The 18,667-nt window shown below is 47.5% G+C and overlaps 1 protein-coding gene across 1 annotated transcript in view; it reads left to right on the top strand.

The window, feature by feature from the left end:
- The window catches only part of ANKRD13D (ankyrin repeat domain 13D), a 344,260-nt gene that overhangs the window by 263,431 nt on the left and 62,162 nt on the right, over positions 1-18,667 (top strand). Inside the window, exons 12-14 of the mRNA XM_069232941.1 lie at positions 1,760-1,933; positions 5,435-5,607; positions 8,083-8,165. Coding sequence (XP_069089042.1) covers positions 1,760-1,933; positions 5,435-5,607; positions 8,083-8,165 — 430 coding nt within the window. The remainder of the gene's footprint in view (positions 1-1,759; positions 1,934-5,434; positions 5,608-8,082; positions 8,166-18,667) is intronic.

Here is an 18,667-nt window from a genome sequence, read left to right as displayed (position 1 = left end):
ACAAATGTCTGCAACCAAGGCTTCTCGCCATCTTGACTGGGCCAGGAACCCAGTTGTCCCAATATGTGAAACATATGAGTGGAATGCTTAGTTCAGGAACTTTAACAATGGCAAGTGAATTGAGTTCAGTGGAAAGATGTTAAGTTTATTGAAACATATAATTCACAACTTTACTATGGAGCAAAGAATTCAAACCTTGAATGTGTACGTTTCAGCAGTCTGTACTATTGCAATCAACTTTATTGCGAACTTCCAGCCAGACTGATAAAAAGAATGCAAATTATTCAGAATACGATAGCCAAATTGATTTTTAACATTTTGAAATATGATTGTATATCCCCAGTGTCGGCTAAACGTCATTGCCCACTAGTTGGTCAAAGAATAATTTTAAAACACTCGACGGGGCTGCCAAACTCATGGGGAGGACGCCACCGCCATAGCAATGACGTTTCCCCTGAGAATACTACAATATTCCTGCTGGGCTGAGTGGTGGTAACAGTGTTTTGGTCTCGGCTCCTTTAAGGGAGCTAAGACCAATATCCTAACGCTCCCTCACCCTTGTAAATGTGCACTGTCTGCACAGCACACATTACGCATTCGGACGGTGCTGGCTAGGAGGGCCCCTGGCACTGGCCGTATGTCTGGTTGGTACAGCACTGTATGGGCCAGGATGCAATAGTTTAGAACAAAAAAAAAAAAATCCATAAACTAAACTGCAGTCCGGCGTCTGAAAAGGTTAATTACCGAATATTCTGAACTTTTGTCGAGTGTTGTTGGGAGGCAGACACATTTTTGTGGCTGAGGCTTACTTGTGGGTTAGCATGTCACAAAAATTGTGAAAAGATGATTCCTTGATTAAGTTTGGGAAACAACTGAAAACTATCAGACCCCCCTGAAGATGATGCAAATGGTGTAGTGATTAAAAGGAGAGTGTGCAAAACCATGTAACCAACTTAATTTAGCACCAAGATAATTAAGGGTGGAAGATTGCACCTAATAAATGGTGAAACGAAGAGAGTGCTGAGGAGTTGAGGGATAGAGAAGAGCATTGCATGAGTAAAGAGGGAGTGGAATTGCAGAGGGGATACAAGGAAGAGAAGAGGATAGGTGATCAAAGGAAATACAGGCATGAAGAGAAATAAAAAAAGAAGGTGGGTAGTGATGGGCAAGGGCAGACACCGGTGGTCATCAGGTCAGACACCACCTCACTATGCCCCGGCTAGTGAAGATAACATGCTGATCCACCCTGGTTAGCGGAACAGACACGGCTCCACCTCCAGGGAGAGGGACTGACACTACTCCTCACCTGCTGGGCGGAACACATTCTACAATGCAGAGGCCGTTCTACCTTGTGGACAGCTATCCACACATGGCGAGTGAGAACATACGCTTTCCGTCCTCAATAAACAGATATGCTTGCTGAGCAGAGTAGAGAGAATATTCTCCCCGGAGAGCAAGGCAGGTCCCTTTCCACTTATGTTAGTAGAACATACACTATTCATGATTGTTCAGCTGGACAGAGATTGCTCTAATCTTGGTGAGCAGGACAGATACCGTTCCACTATTTCTGAGCAGAACAGACCCCACTTTCCTTCCAGTGTGCCGGACATACATTGCTTATCCTCTGGTGAGCAGAATGGGAAGCTTGGTTGGCCATGCTGTAAAAATGCATTTCTTCTCCCTTTTAAATCTTGGTTTTGTTCTTGCATTTGTTGACTTGTGCTGACTCCTGGCTCCATGTCTCTCTCTCTTTCCACAGAAATCCCTCTATTTCACGTGTTGAATGCGCGTATCACCTTCAGTAATTTGTGTGGCTGTGACGAGCCGGTCAGCAGTGTGTGCGCTAATGAGAGGGCCCCGAGCCAGTCCCCCAGTGCTGACAGCCTGGGCAGCGGCAGTGGCACTGAGGAGGGGGGATCCAGTGGTAACCCAGGTAAGCAGCACCCAACAGAATCGTGGTGTAGGTACTCCTGGCGAGCTAATAATCAGTCACAGCACCCTTCCCCTAGCACCACAGGCATGCCTGCAAGGTTACAAAGCAGGAGACTCTACCTACACGCAGTCAGAGTTTAGGCACAAGGGAATGTAATGATTTGTCTGGAATCATATGATTTTATTCAAGATCCAAAGACAGGATTAGAACTGTGGTCTCAGCAATTCAAAGCTGGTGGCTCAGTTATTAAAATCACATGTCCTGCCTGTAAGGAAATGCCTCCTTGGCATGGTTGCCCCCTGACTTTTTGCCTTTGCTGATGCTATGTTTACAATTGAAAGTGTGCTGAGGCCTGCTAACCAGGCCCCAGCACCAGTGTTCTTTCCCTAACCTGTACTTTTGTATCCACAATTGGCAGACCCTGGCATCCAGATAAGTCCCTTGTAACTGGTACTTCTAGTACCAAGGGCCCTGATGCCAAGGAAGGTCTCTAAGGGCTGCAGCATGTATTATGCCACCCTGGAGACCTCTCACTCAGCACAGACACACTGCTTGCCAGCTTGTGTGTGCTAGTGAGGACAAAACGAGTAAGTCGACATGGCACTCCCCTCAGGGTGCCATGCCAGCCTCTCACTGCCTATGCAGTATAGGTAAGACACCCCTCTAGCAGGCCTTACAGCCCTAAGGCAGGGTGCACTATACCATAGGTGAGGGTACCAGTGCATGAGCATGGTACCCCTACAGTGTCTAAACAAAACCTTAGACATTGTAAGTGCAGGGTAGCCATAAGAGTATATGGTCTGGGAGTCTGTCAAACACGAACTCCACAGCACCATAATGGCTACACTGAAAACTGGGAAGTTTGGTATCAAACTTCTCAGCACAATAAATGCACACTGATGCCAGTGTACATTTTATTGCAAAATACACCCCAGAGGGCACCTTAGAGGTGCCCCCTGAAACTTAACCGACTGTCTGTGTAGGCTGACTAGTTCCAGCAGCCTGCCACACTAGAGACATGTTGCTGGCCCCATGGGGAGAGTGCCTTTGTCACTCTGAGGCCAGTAACAAAGCCTGCACTGGGTGGAGATGCTAACACCTCCCCCAGGCAGGAGCTGTAACACCTGGCGGTGAGCCTCAAAGGCTCACCCCTTTGTCACAGCCCAGCAGGGCACTCCAGCTTAGTGGAGTTGCCCGCCCCCTCCGGCCACGGCCCCCACTTTTGGCGGCAAGGCTGGAGGGAACAAGGAAAGCAACAAGGAGGAGTCACTGGCCAGTCAGGACAGCCCCTAAGGTGTCCTGAGCTGAGGTGACTCTAACTTTTAGAAATCCTCCATCTTGCAGATGGAGGATTCCCCCAATAGGGTTAGGATTGTGACCCCCTCCCCTTGGGAGGAGGCACAAAGAGGGTGTACCCACCCTCAGGGCTAGTAGCCATTGGCTACTAACCCCCCAGACCTAAACACGCCCTTAAATTTAGTATTTAAGGGCTCTCCCTGAACCTAGAAATGAGATTCCTGCAAACTACAAGAAGAAGGACTGCCTAGCTGAAAACCCCTGCAGAGGAAGACCAGAAGACGACAACTGCCTTGGCTCCAGAAACTCACCGGCCTGTCTCCTGCCTTCCAAAGAACTCTGCTCCAGCGACGCCTTCCAAGGGACCAGCGACCTCTGAATCCTCTGAGGACTGCCCTGCTTCGAAAAAGACAAGAAACTCCTGAGGACAGCGGACCTGCTCCAAAAAGACTGCAACTTTGTTTCGAGGAGCAGCTTTAAAGACCCTGCAATCTCCCCGCAAGAAGCGTGAGACTTGCAACACTGCACCCGGCGACCCCGACTCGGCTGGTGGAGAACCAACACCTCAGGGAGGACCCCCGGACTACTCTCCGACTGTGAGTACCAAAACCTGTCCCCCCTGAGCCCCCACAGCGCTGCCTGCAGAGGGAATCCCGAGGCTTCCCCTGACCGCGACTCTCTGAAACCTAAGTCCCGACGCCTGGAAAAGACCCTGCACCCGCAGCCCCCAGGACCTGAAGGACCGGACTTTCACTGGAGAAGTGACCCCCAGGAGTCCCTCTCCCTTGCCCAAGTGGAGGTTTCCCCGAGGAAGCCCCCCCTTGCCTGCCTGCAGCGCTGAAGAGATCCGTTGATCTCTCATAGACTAACATTGCGAACCCGACGCTTGTTTCTACACTGCACCCGGCCGCCCCCGCGCTGCTGAGGGTGAAATTTCTGTGTGGGCTTGTGTCCCCCCCGGTGCCCTACAAAACCCCCCTGGTCTGCCCTCCGAAGACGCGGGTACTTACCTGCAAGCAGACCGGAACCGGGGCACCCCCTTCTCTCCATTCTAGCCTATGCGTTTTGGGCACCACTTTGAACTCTGCACCTGACCGGCCCTGAGCTGCTGGTGTGGTGACTTTGGGGTTGCTCTGAACCCCCAACGGTGGGCTACCTTGGACCAAGAACTGAACCCTGTAAGTGTCTTACTTACCTGGTAAAACTAACAAAAACTTACCTCCCCCAGGAACTGTGAAAATTGCACTGTGTCCACTTTTAAAGTAGCTATTGGTGAATAACTTGAAAAGTATACATGCAATTGAAATGATTCAAAGTTCCTAATGTACTTACCTGCAATACCTTTCAAACAAGATATTACATGTTAAATTTGAACCTGTGGTTCTTAAAATAAACTAAGAAAAGATATTTTTCTATAACAAAACCTATTGGCTGGATTTGTCTCTGAGTGTGTGTACCTCATTTATTGTCTATGTGTATGTACAACAAATGCTTAACACTACTCCTTGGATAAGCCTACTGCTCGACCACACTACCACAAAATAGAGCATTAGTATTATCTATTTTTACCACTATTTTACCTCTAAGGGGAACCCTTGGACTCTGTGCATGCTATTCCTTACTTTGAAATAGCACATACAGAGCCAACTTCCTACACTGCCTCAGATGCAGGAATGCGCTGCAGTTATGCATTGTAAGCATTACCCCAGCAGGAGCTCCTGTGAAAGTTCCCCCTTGAAAAGATTCCAACAGATACCGGAGACCAGTGACCGGCTGCACATCATTCCATGAAGTGCTGCCTCAAGGGTTACTCTGATAACCCACCAGATGAGGGGACTACCAGCAACACTGACTGGGAACAAGTCCTCCCATCAGCCCGGGAAACAAGCATCGGGAGTCCACCAGTAAACCTGCCCCTCTCTTTCGAACCTCAGACATCTTCCACCCATAGGTCTGGTCGCAACTTTACAAGTTAGGATATTATGCAGTAACAAGCCCCCTTGGAATGACCAGGTCTGTCGTCGCTAGTGCAAAACAAAATGCATTTAGGAATAGTGGGGTGTCTTTAGGTACTTGGTTTGAAGAGGGGGCGGAGAGCTTCTACCATATATTTTTGGTAAATGCATTTGTCTTTGCTAACAAGTTCCCTGAGATGCTGTTTCTTTGCGAGTGTAATTTTCCCCCCCTTTCTTTCAAACATGGTAGGTGCCTCTGTGTCCCCCTTCCCATGCCAGGTGGATCCCTCAGTCTTCGAGGTGCCGGAGGGATACGCCACATTGGGCGCTGGTAGAAGTGAGCCAATGAGAGATGAAGATGATGACCTACTGCAGTTTGCCATCCAACAGAGTCTTCTCGAGGCGGGCACAGAGACGGACCAGGTAAAAGGAACACGTGGTTGGGAGGGAACAGAAGCTTTGTCTTATCACACCGCTACAAGGAATCCTGGAGAGCTAGTAGTCATAGGTTTATGTGAAGGGACCATAGCTGCCATTAAGACACTGGTTTAAGTCGTCTTAAGTGCCTTTCAGTATTGTTAATAAAAGCACCGGTCCCTAGATTCATGTAGAAATTGGAGACAACAGTCTAGTCTGCCGTGCAATGATGTAGCTTCTGTTTAAACGATCAGAGACCTGTTGAAATGGGACCCCAAGAGGGTTATTGAGAACAAAGTACTGCAGGTTCTGACAGTGGTTGAGTAATAGGAAACAATCTGAATAGTCGTGCAGTCCTAGTACGAGCGAGAGTGCTATTGATATGTTTGCACACTCAAATAAATACTAGATTTTCTGTGGGAATGAGCCATGAGTGATCAGTCTCTCCTTCGCATTCAAGAGCATGAAAGTACTTCTAGTCACAGAGTAGATTTGGGGAGTATAAAGGTATTAGAGCCAGGCAAATACTAGGAATATTGAAGCTTTCTTACTCTCTATGTACGTAGAAACCTTGTGTGTCTTCAAACAGTCAAGTTTCAAAGGATAGAAAATGGGTTTGAAACCTCTAAAAAATACATTTCAGTCCCATCACCACCAATGAAATCACCTTCAATCTTGTTTGTGGCATTTGACAGAATAGTAAACAAAGGTATTTGTTTCACCACTTGCAACAATTAGGCAGAGGCTGGGGGGGAAAGACCATGGAGTATAGTGGCATGCTACTACTCATACAATGAAGTAAACAGTGGACGGAGGCTTCTTGGATTCCGTGGTGTCTGTGCCAGGGGACAAAATACGCAGCACGAACGGTGAAGAAGCACAACAAGGGGCTCATTGTCTCTGGGTGGCTGTTACTTATAGGATCAGATTTCTAATTCCTATCAGGAGAAGTTTATGAGAGCATTAGAGGTTGGTTGGAAGAAGCCAAGAGTTTTTTTTCAGGAATACATGACTAGAGACAATGAGAATCTGCCAGTTGCATTTCCAACAAGCATTCCAGATCACTACTGCAAATCTATTGCGGTATCTCTATGTGCTGCTAAAATGAGATGACTTGTTGGAATGATCACACAGTCTCTTCATCATTAAGTAGAGTAAATTGCTAAGCATATGGTCCTGCCATCAGCTAGAAAATCTGATTGTTCTCTAGAATCCTGACAAGATCAAGAATGCTGAAACAATTGTACTTTGCTGGATTTTGTTAATTGGTATGAGAAAATTTGTTATTTAGGGCCAGATGTAGGTAAGTCACAAATTGCGAGTTGCAATTTGCGAGTCAAAGCGACTCGCAAATTGCAACTCGCAATTCACGATGCAGAAAGCTGTCTCAGACACCTTCTGCGACTTGCTATGGGGTCGCAAAGACCCACCTCATAAATATTTATGAGGTGGGTCGCAGTTTGCGACCCCATAGCGAGTCTAGGCACTCACAGGGATGGAGGCCTGTTGGAGGCAGCAGACCACCATGTCCGTGACGGCTTTTAAATAAAGCAGTTTTTTTTTTTTCTCTTTGCAGCCCGTTTTCCTTAAAGGAAAACGAGCTGCAAATAGAAAAAATACCGAAACCTTCTTGTTTCGTTTTTTTTCAGAGTAGGTAGTGGGCATAAGGCACTTCAAGTGGATGGTAACTGCGAGTTGATTTGCGACCGCTTTTGCGTTCACAAATCAACTCTACATCGCGGTGCGAATCGCAAATAGGAAGGGAACACCCCTTCCTATTTGCGAGTCGGAAACACATTTTGTGAGTCGGTACCGACTCGCAAAATGTGTTTCTGCATCGTGTAAGGGCTTTTGCGCCTCGCAAGTGGCGTTTTTCGCCGTTTGCGAGGCGCAAAAGCCTTCCTACATCTGGCCCTAAGTGCAGTGGACTGTAGAGCATCATAGTCATAAAATGTAACATATGACTGAGACAAAAGCATTGTCTCGCGGCTGACTTTTGACACTGAACCATTCAAACATAATCCTATAGGTGTTAAGTTGGCTAGCACTAGAATGAACTTCTGATCTAGGTATGCAGGTTTTAAAACCACATACAAAATAGCACAACCCTGAACTGCATCACAACATCACACAGGTTGTCAGATGGGAAAATAGTGTTGTTAGAAGCAGGGCACAGGGACTAGAGGAAGAAAGTGGAGGTAAGTGGCAGTTTGGGGCCCCTCTTAAAATATAAGAAGATAAAAACACTCCTCGACAAAAGAGTGGGCCATAGAAGGAAATTGTTTATTTGCATTTCTGTTGCAACCTGCTGCTTCTGCCTTCACATCTAGGGATACACTCTTCTGCTAAAAGAGAAGAGTTTAGGGGATAAGGTGGCACACTTTACTTATCAATAAATCTAAATTAAAGCCACCATATTCACTGGAACTGGAGAGTGAAAGTCAAAAGCTTGTGGAGTAAAAATCTGTTTCATTATTACAGGTCACAATCTGGGAGGCACTTACAAATACCAGACCCGACTCCAATCCGCCACCTCCATACGAGGATGAACTTCAACTAGAGCGGTGAGTATCGAAGCCATCGCAGCCGGTTAGGATTGGTCATCATTCTCAAACGCCTCCTTAGATGATGCATCCAGTAGTTGTAAGTTGTGAAGAAACCTCTCACAGAGCATGTTAGGCCACAGATTGAGCAGCGTTGTGGCTTCAGGTATCTCCTGACATGCAGCCGGTGCCCTAACACCGGCAGATTCAACACATTTTTTCAAAGCTGCTGTAAACAGTTCTGATTTTTAAATGGAGGAGTGTGATGCTCAAAACTACCAGGTAATGGATGGAATACTTGAATTAATCTTAGCCACTAGCGATCGCTCGGGCCACATCCCAATTCATAATTTTTTTGCACACCATGCAACCTCGGGTTGGGCCCAGCCATATGCAAATCAGCCTTGACCCTGTTCCTCATGGGAGCAGTCCAGCCCGATCTGCCAGGCCAGGTCCTCCCTGAACGTAAGCAACCAAGGACTGGTTTTGCCCTATTTAGGGCTCTTCAGCCAGGTGTAGCTTGGTTCCAGTGGCACATTGAGCTGGGAACCGATGTCTGGGCACACCTGGAGCACTTACGGCGGCAACTGCAAAAAACAACTAAGTGATAGGTGGAATGTTTGAATTTATCTCAGCTGGAGGTGATTGCTCAGGGCAGTATCCCCTTCCATCGTTATTTTATTTTTTATTTTGACCTTTTCTGATTCTCTTCAGCATGCCTTTCTTTATTGGGCAAACGTACCCACATTAGTCAATTTTAAATGATTTCCTAGCTGGAGGACCTTGCTTAACAATGTCTAAATAATTAAGGTTAATCTTAGAGCATCCTAGTCAATGGCAAGGTGATTCCTATAGCGACAGTTACTCCTCTATCACTGTATACATATCAGATGTACCAGTCATTGGTTCAGGATTGAGGGTTTGAGAGCAGATATGCAGTTCTCCTTGAAATCTGAAGTTTATTTTATGGGGTTTAAGTGTCAATATATTTAGCACGCATAGTTTGTTGACAAATAGACAGTTATTATAATGATCGAGTACATTGTATGGCTGTTAAAATATTTTATAGCAGCCCTTCTGTTAGTCCAAATATCAATGTATGACATATATTATATTGGATTATAGTTATAAAATGGTATAGCCAATATGTGTTTCACTATGCGCTGGTGCTTTTTCAAGGATGTAAGACACACAACACAAAAGTGAGCAAGCAAAGCAGATATAAGTGATATAATAATTTAGTGTAGTTTCACATAATTTTAGTGAAGGTCTTTTGAGAATTGATACTTAGAGTTCGATGGCATCTGTCGCTGTAGATACACATGGTCTGCATTAGCTCGCCATCTGGTGTTGGGTCGGAGTGTTACAAGTTGTTTTTCTTCGAAGAAGTGTTTTCGAGTCACTGGACCGAGTGGCTCCTCCTTCTGTGCTCATTGCGCATGGGCGTCGACTCCATCTTCGATTGTTTTCTTTCCGCCATCGGGTTCGGACGTGTTCCTGTCGCTCCGAGTTTCGGAACGGAAAGATAGCTGAAAACGGAAGATTTTCGACGGTATCGTTGCGATCCGGTTCGAGATAAACACATACGACAACGCATTGAACATCGAAGCGCTTCGGTGCCCTTCGGGGTAGATTTCGGCACACCGTCGGGGCCTAGTCGGCCCGACCGCGTGGAGAACAACGCCGATGGAACGGACCCCGTTTCGATTCTGCCCTGAATGCCACAACAAATATCCTTATACGGACCAACACTCGGTCTGTAACCTGTGCCTGTCACCCGAGCACAGCGAAGAATCCTGTGAGGCCTGTCGGGCGTTCCGGTCCCGAAAAACTCTGCGCGACCGTCGAGCGAGAAGACTGCAGATGGCGTCCACGCCAAAAGAGCATCGACAGTTCGAGACAGAAGAGGAACAGGAGGAATCCTTTTCCATCCAGGATTCAGACTCCGACGAACTCGACCATCCAAAAACTGTGAGTAAGACGTCGAGATCAGAAATTAAAAAAGGCAAAAAGGCCCAGGGGACGCCACTGCCAACCGGCCATGGCTCAACCCAAATTCACGGTGACCAACAATCGGCACCGAAAAAGGCCCATTCAGTGTCGAGATCGTCCGACTCCGGTCGAGACACCAGCACGCAGCCTCCTCGGGACCGAGAGAGTGCTAAAGAGAAGCATCGACACCGAGAGTTCGGTATCGACACGGATCGACGCCGAGACAGTGGCGCCGAAGATCATAGAGGCCAAGATTTTTCGGCACAAAAGAAGAGGAAGGTTACCTCGGAGCCGAAAAAACAAACAACAGGGTTTTCGGAGCCGAAAAAAGCACCAACAGACCCAGTTTCAGGCTCCTATACTGAAGAACTTTCTATGTCTTCACAAATGAAAAGACACAGATTCGAACAGGAACTGCAATCCACTGAAGTGGATCACACGCAGAAGCGTATCTTTATTCAGCAGGGGACAGGAAAGATCAGTACCCTTCCACCTGTCAAAAGAAAGAGAACACTTCAGTTTGTAGCACGAGAGGCTCCTCAGCAACAAACAGCAAAGACGGTAACACCTCCTCCCTCGCCTCCACCTGTAACTCCGGCTTCACCAACTTACACCCCGTCACATTCGCCAGCTCACACCGCCATGAGCCACGACGACCAAGATCAAGACGCATGGGACTTGTACAATGCACCAGTGTCTGATAACAGCCCAGACACATACCCAACTAGGCCATCACCACCTGAGGACAGCACAGCCTATTCACAAGTGGTGGCTAGAGCAGCTCAGTTCCATAATGTGGAACTACACTCTGAACAAGTAGAGGATGACTTTTTATTTAACACCCTCTCCTCCACCCACAGCTCCTACCAAAGCCTGCCTATGCTCCCAGGCATGCTTCGCCATGCAAAGGAGATCTTCAAAGAGCCAGTCAAAAGCAGGGCAGTAACGCCTAGAGTGGACAAAAAATATAAGGCGCCTCCTACGGACCCTGTATTCATCACCTCTCAGCTGCCACCAGATTCTGTGGTGGTAGGGGCTGCCAGAAAACGGGCAAATTCACACACTTCTGGGGATGCACCTCCCCCAGATAAAGAAAGCAGAAAGTTTGATGCAGCCGGGAAGAGGGTCGCTGTCCAGGCAGCAAACCAGTGGCGCATCGCAAACTCACAAGCGCTGCTAGCGCGATACGACAGAGCCCACTGGGATGAGATGCAGCATCTCATTGAACATCTCCCAAAAGATCTACAAAAAAGAGCAAAACAGGTTGTTGAAGAAGGTCAAAACATTTCCAACAATCAAATACGCTCCTCTATGGATGCAGCAGACACAGCCGCAAGGACCATTAATACGTCGGTTACCATCCGTAGGCACGCATGGCTCAGAACGTCTGGATTCAAGCCGGAAATTCAGCAGGCAGTACTTAACATGCCAGTAAACGAAAAAATGCTGTTCGGTCCGGAGGTCGACACAGCCATAGAAAAGCTCAAAAAGGACACTGACACTGCCAAGGCCATGGGCGCACTCTACTCCCCGCAGAGCAGAGGATCTTATACCACCTTCCGCAAAACACCTTTTAGAGGAGGGTTTCGGGGTCAGGCCACACAAGCCAGTACCTCACAGTCTGCACCGTCCACCTACCAGGGACAGTACAGGGGAGGCTTTCGGGGCCAGTATAGAGGAAGGCAATTCCCTAGGAATAGAGGAAGATTTCAAAGCCCCAAAACCACTACCAACAAGCAGTGACTCACACGTCACTCACCCCCCCCACACAACACCAGTGGGGGGAAGGATAGGTCAATATTACGAAGCATGGGAGGAAATAACTACAGACACATGGGTCCTAGCAATTATCCAACATGGTTATTGCATAGAATTCCTGCAATTCCCTCCAGACATACCACCAAAAGCACAGAAATTTATCAAAACACCATTCACAGCTTCTAGAGATAGAAGTTCAAGCACTACTGCAAAAAAATGCAATAGAATTAGTACCAAGCACACAAATAAACAAAGGAGTTTATTCACTGTACTTCTTGATACCAAAAAAGGACAAAACACTGAGACCAATTCTGGACCTCAGAGTAGTAAACACATTCATCAAATCAGACCACTTTCACATGGTCACACTACAAGAAGTGTTACCATTGCTCAAAAAACACAACTACATGACAACCCTAGACCTCAAAGACGCATATTTCCATATACCAATACATCAATCACACAGAAAATATCTAAGGTTTGTATTCAAAGGAATACATTACCAATTCAAAGTATTGCCTTTCGGTTTAACAACCGCTCCAAGGGTATTCACAAAATGCCTAGCAGTAGTCGCTGCACACATCAGAAGGCAGCAAATACATGTATTCCCGTATCTAGACGACTGGCTAATCAAAACCAGTTCGCTCACACAATGCTCAAACCACACAAATCAAGGCATACAAACCCTCTACAAACTAGGGTTCACCGTCAACTTTGCAAAATCCAACATTCAGCCAAGCAAAGTACAGCAATATCTAGGAGCCATAATAGACACGACAAAAGGAGTAGCAACGCCAACTCCACAAAGAATTCACAATTTCAACAGAGTCATTCAACACATGTCTCCAAATCAAACAATACAAGCAAGAACAATACTACAGCTCCTAGGCATGATGTCCTCATGCATAGCCATTGTCCCAAACGCAAGACTGCACATGAGGCCCTTACAACAATGCCTAGCCTCACAGTGGTCTCAAGCACAGGGTCACCTTCTAGATCTGGTGTTAATAGACCGCCAAACTTACCTCTCGCTTCTATGGTGGAACAGTATAAATTTAAACAAAAGGCGGCCTTTCCAAGACCCAGTGCCACAGTACGTAATAACAACAGATGCTTCCATGACAGGGTGGGGAGCACATCTCAATCAACACACCATAAGAGGACAATGGAACATACATCAAACAAAACTGCATATAAATCATCTAGAATTATTAGCAGTTTTTCAAGCACTAAAAGCTTTCCAACCAATCATAACCCACAAATACATCCTTGTCAAAACAGACAACATGACAACGATGTATTATCTAAACAAACAAGGAGGGACACATTCAACGCAGTTAAGCTTATTAGCTCAAAACATATGGAAGTGGGCAATCCACCATCAAATTCGCCTCATAGCACAGTTTATTCCAGGGATCCAGAATCAACTGGCAGACAATCTCTCTCGAGATCACCAACAAGTCCACGAATGGGAAATCCACCCACAAATTCTGAACACCTACTTCACACTCTGGGGAACACCTCAGATAGACTTATTTGCAACAAAAGAGAACGCAAAATGCCAAAACTTCGCGTCCAGATACCCACACAAGCAATCCCAAGGCAATGCCCTATGGATGAACTGGTCAGGAATATTTGCTTACGCTTTTCCTCCTCTCCCTCTCCTCCCTTATCTAGTGAACAAATTGAGTCAAAACAAACTCAAACTCATTTTAATAGCACCAACGTGGGCAAGACAACCCTGGTACACAACACTGCTAGATCTTTCTGTAGTACCCCACATCAAACTGCCGAACAAACCAGATCTGTTAACGCAACACAACCAACAGATCAGACACCCAGATCCAGCATAGCTGAATCTAGCAATCTGGCTCCTGAAATCCTAGAATTCGGACACTTACAACTTAGCCAAGAGTGTATGGAGGTCATAAAGCAGGCCAGAAGGCCATCCACTAGACACTGCTACGCAAGTAGGTGGAAAAGATTTGTTTGTTACTGCCATCATAATCAGATACAACCACTAGACGCAACTCCAAAACATATAATAAATTACTTGCTCCATTTACAAAAAGCAAGGCTAGCCTTCTCTTCTATTAAAATACACCTTGCAGCAATATCTGCATACCTGCAGACTACCTATTCAACTTCCTTGTATAGGATACCAGTCATCAAAGCATTCATAGAAGGTCTTAAAAGAATGATACCACCAAGAACACCACCTGTTCCTTCATGGAACCTAAACGTGGTCCTAACAAGACTCATGGGCCCACCTTTCGAACCCATGCACTCTTGCGGAATACAATTCCTAACCTGGAAAGTTGCCTTTCTCATCGCCATTACATCTCTGAGAAGAGTAAGTGAAATTCAAGCGTTCACAACACAGGAACCTTTTATACAAATACATAAAAATAAGGTCGTCCTACGACCTAATCCAAAATTTTTACCAAAAGTTATTTCACCGTTCCATCTAAATCAAACGGTAGAACTACCTGTTTTTTTCCCACAGCCAGATTCTGTGGCTGAAAGAGCACTACATACATTAGATGTCAAAAGAGCATTAATGTACTACATTGACAGAACAAAGAACATCAGAAAGACTAAACAGCTATTTATTGCATTCCAAAAACCTCATGCAGGTAACCCAATATCAAAACAAGGTATAGCCAGATGGATTGTTAAATGCATCCAAATCTGCTACCTTAAAGCAAAAAGACAACTGCCCATTACTCCCAGGGCACATTCAACCAGGAAAAAAGGTGCTTCAATGGCCTTTTTAGGAAACATCCCAATGCATGAAATATGTAAGGCCGCCACATGGTCTACGCCTCACACATTCACCAAACACTACTGTATAGATGTGCTATCCGCACAACAAGCCGCAGTAGGTCAAGCTGTATTAAGAACTCTATTTCAGACAACTTCTACTCCTACAGGCTAATCCACCGCTTATGGGGAAATAACTGCTTACTAGTCTATGCAGACCATGTGTATCTACAGCGACAGATGCCATCGAACTGAAAATGTCACTTACCCAGTGTACATCTGTTCGTGGCATCAGTCGCTGAGATTCACATGGGCCCACCCACCTCCCCGGAAGCCTGTAGCAGTTCAGAAGTTACCTTCAATTTTGTACATTTGTATATATATTATTTAAACCTTTAATAGGTACATACTTACACATTTCATTGCGCGGGCACTATTACTATAGTACAACTCCTACCTCACCCTCTGCGGGGAAAACAATCGAAGATGGAGTCGACGCCCATGCGCAATGAGCACAGAAGGAGGAGCCACTCGGTCCAGTGACTCGAAAACACTTCTTCGAAGAAAAACAACTTGTAACACTCCGACCCAACACCAGATGGCGAGCTAATGCAGACCATGTGAATCTCAGCGACTGATGCCACGAACAGATGTACACTGGGTAAGTGACATTTTCATTATGAGTATTTTTCGAAACATTATCTATTCACGTTATCAACATTATGTAACAGACGAGCTAGTCTGAAAACATGGACAATGTTTACTGCCAAAATTAGATTGTGGTGTGTATTTTTGACCTACATACCCTCGGCCCGGGTGATATTATTCCAAGTATGGTAGAGCTAGACACATCTCTTTGTTGTAAATGACATTAACTCTCAAAGATCTTCAGCGTCTTGCAGTACCCAACATTAGCTGTGTTAACTTGTTCTATGATCATCATCAATAAGTCGCGTATCTTAAACCCTGATGCGATCTGTCAATAATTAGAAGGTAAGGGGCAATCAGGTATTCTTAGAAGAAATCATTGACGATTTAGCTCATGTATTGGTCATCAAACAGTAAATGTTGGCGGGCTTTCATTAGATTTTCAAGCATCCGTTTTCTTTAGTAATCATGTATCTTCACTGTACTAGAAACAGATTGTATGTGGTTAGTTTTACTATCCCATATTTTTAATTTGCTTAGTACAGAACAAAGTTAAACCGAAACCTGTATATTGTAAGCTAATGATTAACGGATAAGGAGAGAAGGAGGAAAGTAAAAATCAAGGAGGGTTCATGTTTCCTTGTACTCTTTCACAGGCCCAGCAGATCGATTATATAAAAATTAATAACTATCCCTATCTCAAGTATGGCAGTGTTTGTAAGAATACGGAAAAGTTCACATACCAATCAAATCAAATCATTAACATTTATAAAGCGCGCTACTCACCCGTGCGGGTCTCAAGGCGCTAGGGGAAAGAGGGGGTTACTGCTGCTCGAAAAGCCAGGTCTTTAGGAGTCTCTGGAAAGCGGAGTGGTCCGGGTGGTCCTGAGGCTGGTGGGGAGGGAGTTCCAGTTCCTGGCCGCCAGGAAGGAGAAAGATCTCCCACCCGCCGTGGAGCGGCGGATGCGAGGGACGGAAGCGAGTGCGAGGCCAGAGGAACAGAGGAGGCGGGTGGGGACGTAGAAGCTGAGGCGTCGGTTGAGGTATTCCGGTCCCTTGTCGTGGAGGGCTTTGTGTGCGTGGGTGAGAAGTCGAAAGGTGATCCTTTTGCTGACTGGGAGCCAATGCAGGTGTCTCAGGTGTGCGGAGATGTGGCTGTTGCGGGGTACGTCGAGGATGAGGCGGGCCGAGGCGTTTTGAATGCGTTGCAGGCGATTTTGGAGTTTGGCTGTGGTTCCAGCGTAGAGGGTGTTGCCGTAGTCCAGGCGGCTCGTGACGAGGGCGTGGGTCACGGTTTTTCTAGTGTCGGCGGGGATCCAGCGGAAGATCTTGCGGAGGGTGAGGAAGCAGGCGGAGGACACGGCGTTGACTTGCTTGGTCATGGTGAGAAGAGGGTCCAAGATGAAGCCGAGGTTGCGGGCGTGGTCTGCGGGGGCCGGTGCGGTGCCGAGGGCCGTGGGCCACCAGGAGTCGTCCCAGGTGGACGGGGTGTTGCCGAGGATGAGGACTTCCGTTTTTTCAGAGTTCAGCTTTAGGCGGCTGATCCTCATCCAATCTGCGACGTCCTTCATACCCTCTTGTAGGTTGGTCTTGGCGCTGGCGGGGTCCTTAGTGAGGGAGAGTATAAGTTGGGTGTCGGCGTAGGAGGTGATGATGATGTCGTGCTTGCGTACGATGTTGGCGAGGGGGCTCATGTAGACATTGAAGAGTGTCGGGCTGAGTGATGAGCCTTGGGGTACGCCGCAGATGATCTCGGTGGGTACTGAGCGAAACGGAGGGAGGTAAACTCTTTGGGAACGGTTTGAGAGGAAGGAGGCGATCCAGTCCAGGGCCTGGCCTCGGATCCCGGTGGAGCGGAGGTGGGTGATTAGGGTGCGGTGACAGACGGTGTCGAAGGCAGCCGAAAGGTCGAGGAGAATGAGGGCGACTGTTTCACCGTTGTCCATCAGGGTTCTGATGTCGTCTGTGACTGAGATGAGGGCGGTTTCCGTGCTGTGGTTGGTTCGGAATCCGGTTTGTGAAGGGTCGAGCAGGTTGTTGTTTTCCAGGAAGGTGGTCAGCTGTTTGTTGACGGTCTTCTCTATTACCTTGGCTGGGAAAGGCAGGAGAGAGATGGGGCGGAAGTTTTTCAGGTCGCTCGGGTCTGCCGTAGGTTTCTTTAGTAGGGCGTTGACTTCGGCGTGTTTCCAGCATTCGGGGAAGGTAGCAGAAGAAAAGGAAGAGTTGATGACGGCCTGGAGGTGCGGGGCGATGATGACGTCGGCTTTGTTAACGATGAAGTGAGGGCAGGGGTCCGAAGGGGCGCCGGAGTGGATAGAGTTCATGGTGGATTTGGTTTCTTCAGTGTTGATGTGGGTCCAGTTGTTGAGGGTGATGGTCGGGGGTGCGGGTTCGGTGGTGTTTGGTTGGGTCTGGTGTCCGAAGCTGTCGTGGAGGTCGCTGATCTTGCGGTGGAAGAAGGTGGCGAGGGATTCGCACAAATCCTGTGAGGGCGTGACGGCGTTGGCGTTGGGGTTGGAGAACTCCTTGACGATGCTGAAGAGTTCTCTGCTGTTGTGGCTGTATTTGTTCAGTCTGTCGGTGAAAAAGTTCCTTTTAGCAGCGCGGATCAGGTGGTGGTGTTCGCGGGTAGCGTTCTTGAGGGCGGTCATGTTGTCAGCGGTGTGGTCCTTGCCCCAGGCCTTCTCGAGAGCGCGACAAGTTTTCTTTGATTCTTTGAGGGTGTCAGAGAACCAGAGAGGTTTTTTAGTGTTGGTCTGTCGATGCGTGCTTTTGAGGGGAGCAAGGTTGTCTGCGCAGTTGGAGATCCAGTTTGTGAGGCTGAGGGCTGCGTCGTTGGGGTCGGTGGTGAGGGTGGGTTGGTTGGCGGCGAGCGCGGAGAAGAGTTGCTCTTCGGGGATCTTGTTCCACTGTCGACGAGGGATGGGTTGAGTGCGGAGGTGGCGGGTCTCGCGTCGGAATGTGAAGTGGACACAGCTGTGGTCGGTCCAGTGTAGAGCGGAGGTGTGGCTGAAGAAGATGTGTTTGCTGGCGGAGAAGATAGGGTCGAGCGTGTGTCCGGCGATGTGGGTGGCGGTGTTCACCAGTTGTTTGAGGCCGAGGTTGGCGAGGTTGTCGAGCAGGGTGGTGGTGTTGGGGTCGTTGTTTTGTTCCAGATGAAAGTTGAGGTCGCCTAGGAGGATGTAGTCCGGTGAGTCGAGGGCGTGCGGGGAGATGAAGTCGGCAATGGCGTCGCTGAATGGGGCGCGCGCTCCAGGAGGACGGTAGACGAGGGATCCTCTGAGGGTGGTCCTCGGGTCGGTGCGAATCTGAAAATGCAGGTGTTCAGCGGCGAGAGGGGTGTCTTCGTGGAGGTGGTGACG

Source organism: Pleurodeles waltl, chromosome 4_2 (assembly GCF_031143425.1).
Source record: "Pleurodeles waltl isolate 20211129_DDA chromosome 4_2, aPleWal1.hap1.20221129, whole genome shotgun sequence".
In the NCBI taxonomy this organism is placed as follows: Eukaryota; Metazoa; Chordata; class Amphibia; order Caudata; family Salamandridae; genus Pleurodeles; species Pleurodeles waltl.
Note: the sequence above shows the minus strand (reverse complement) of the source record. Positions and strands in the feature narration are given on the sequence as shown.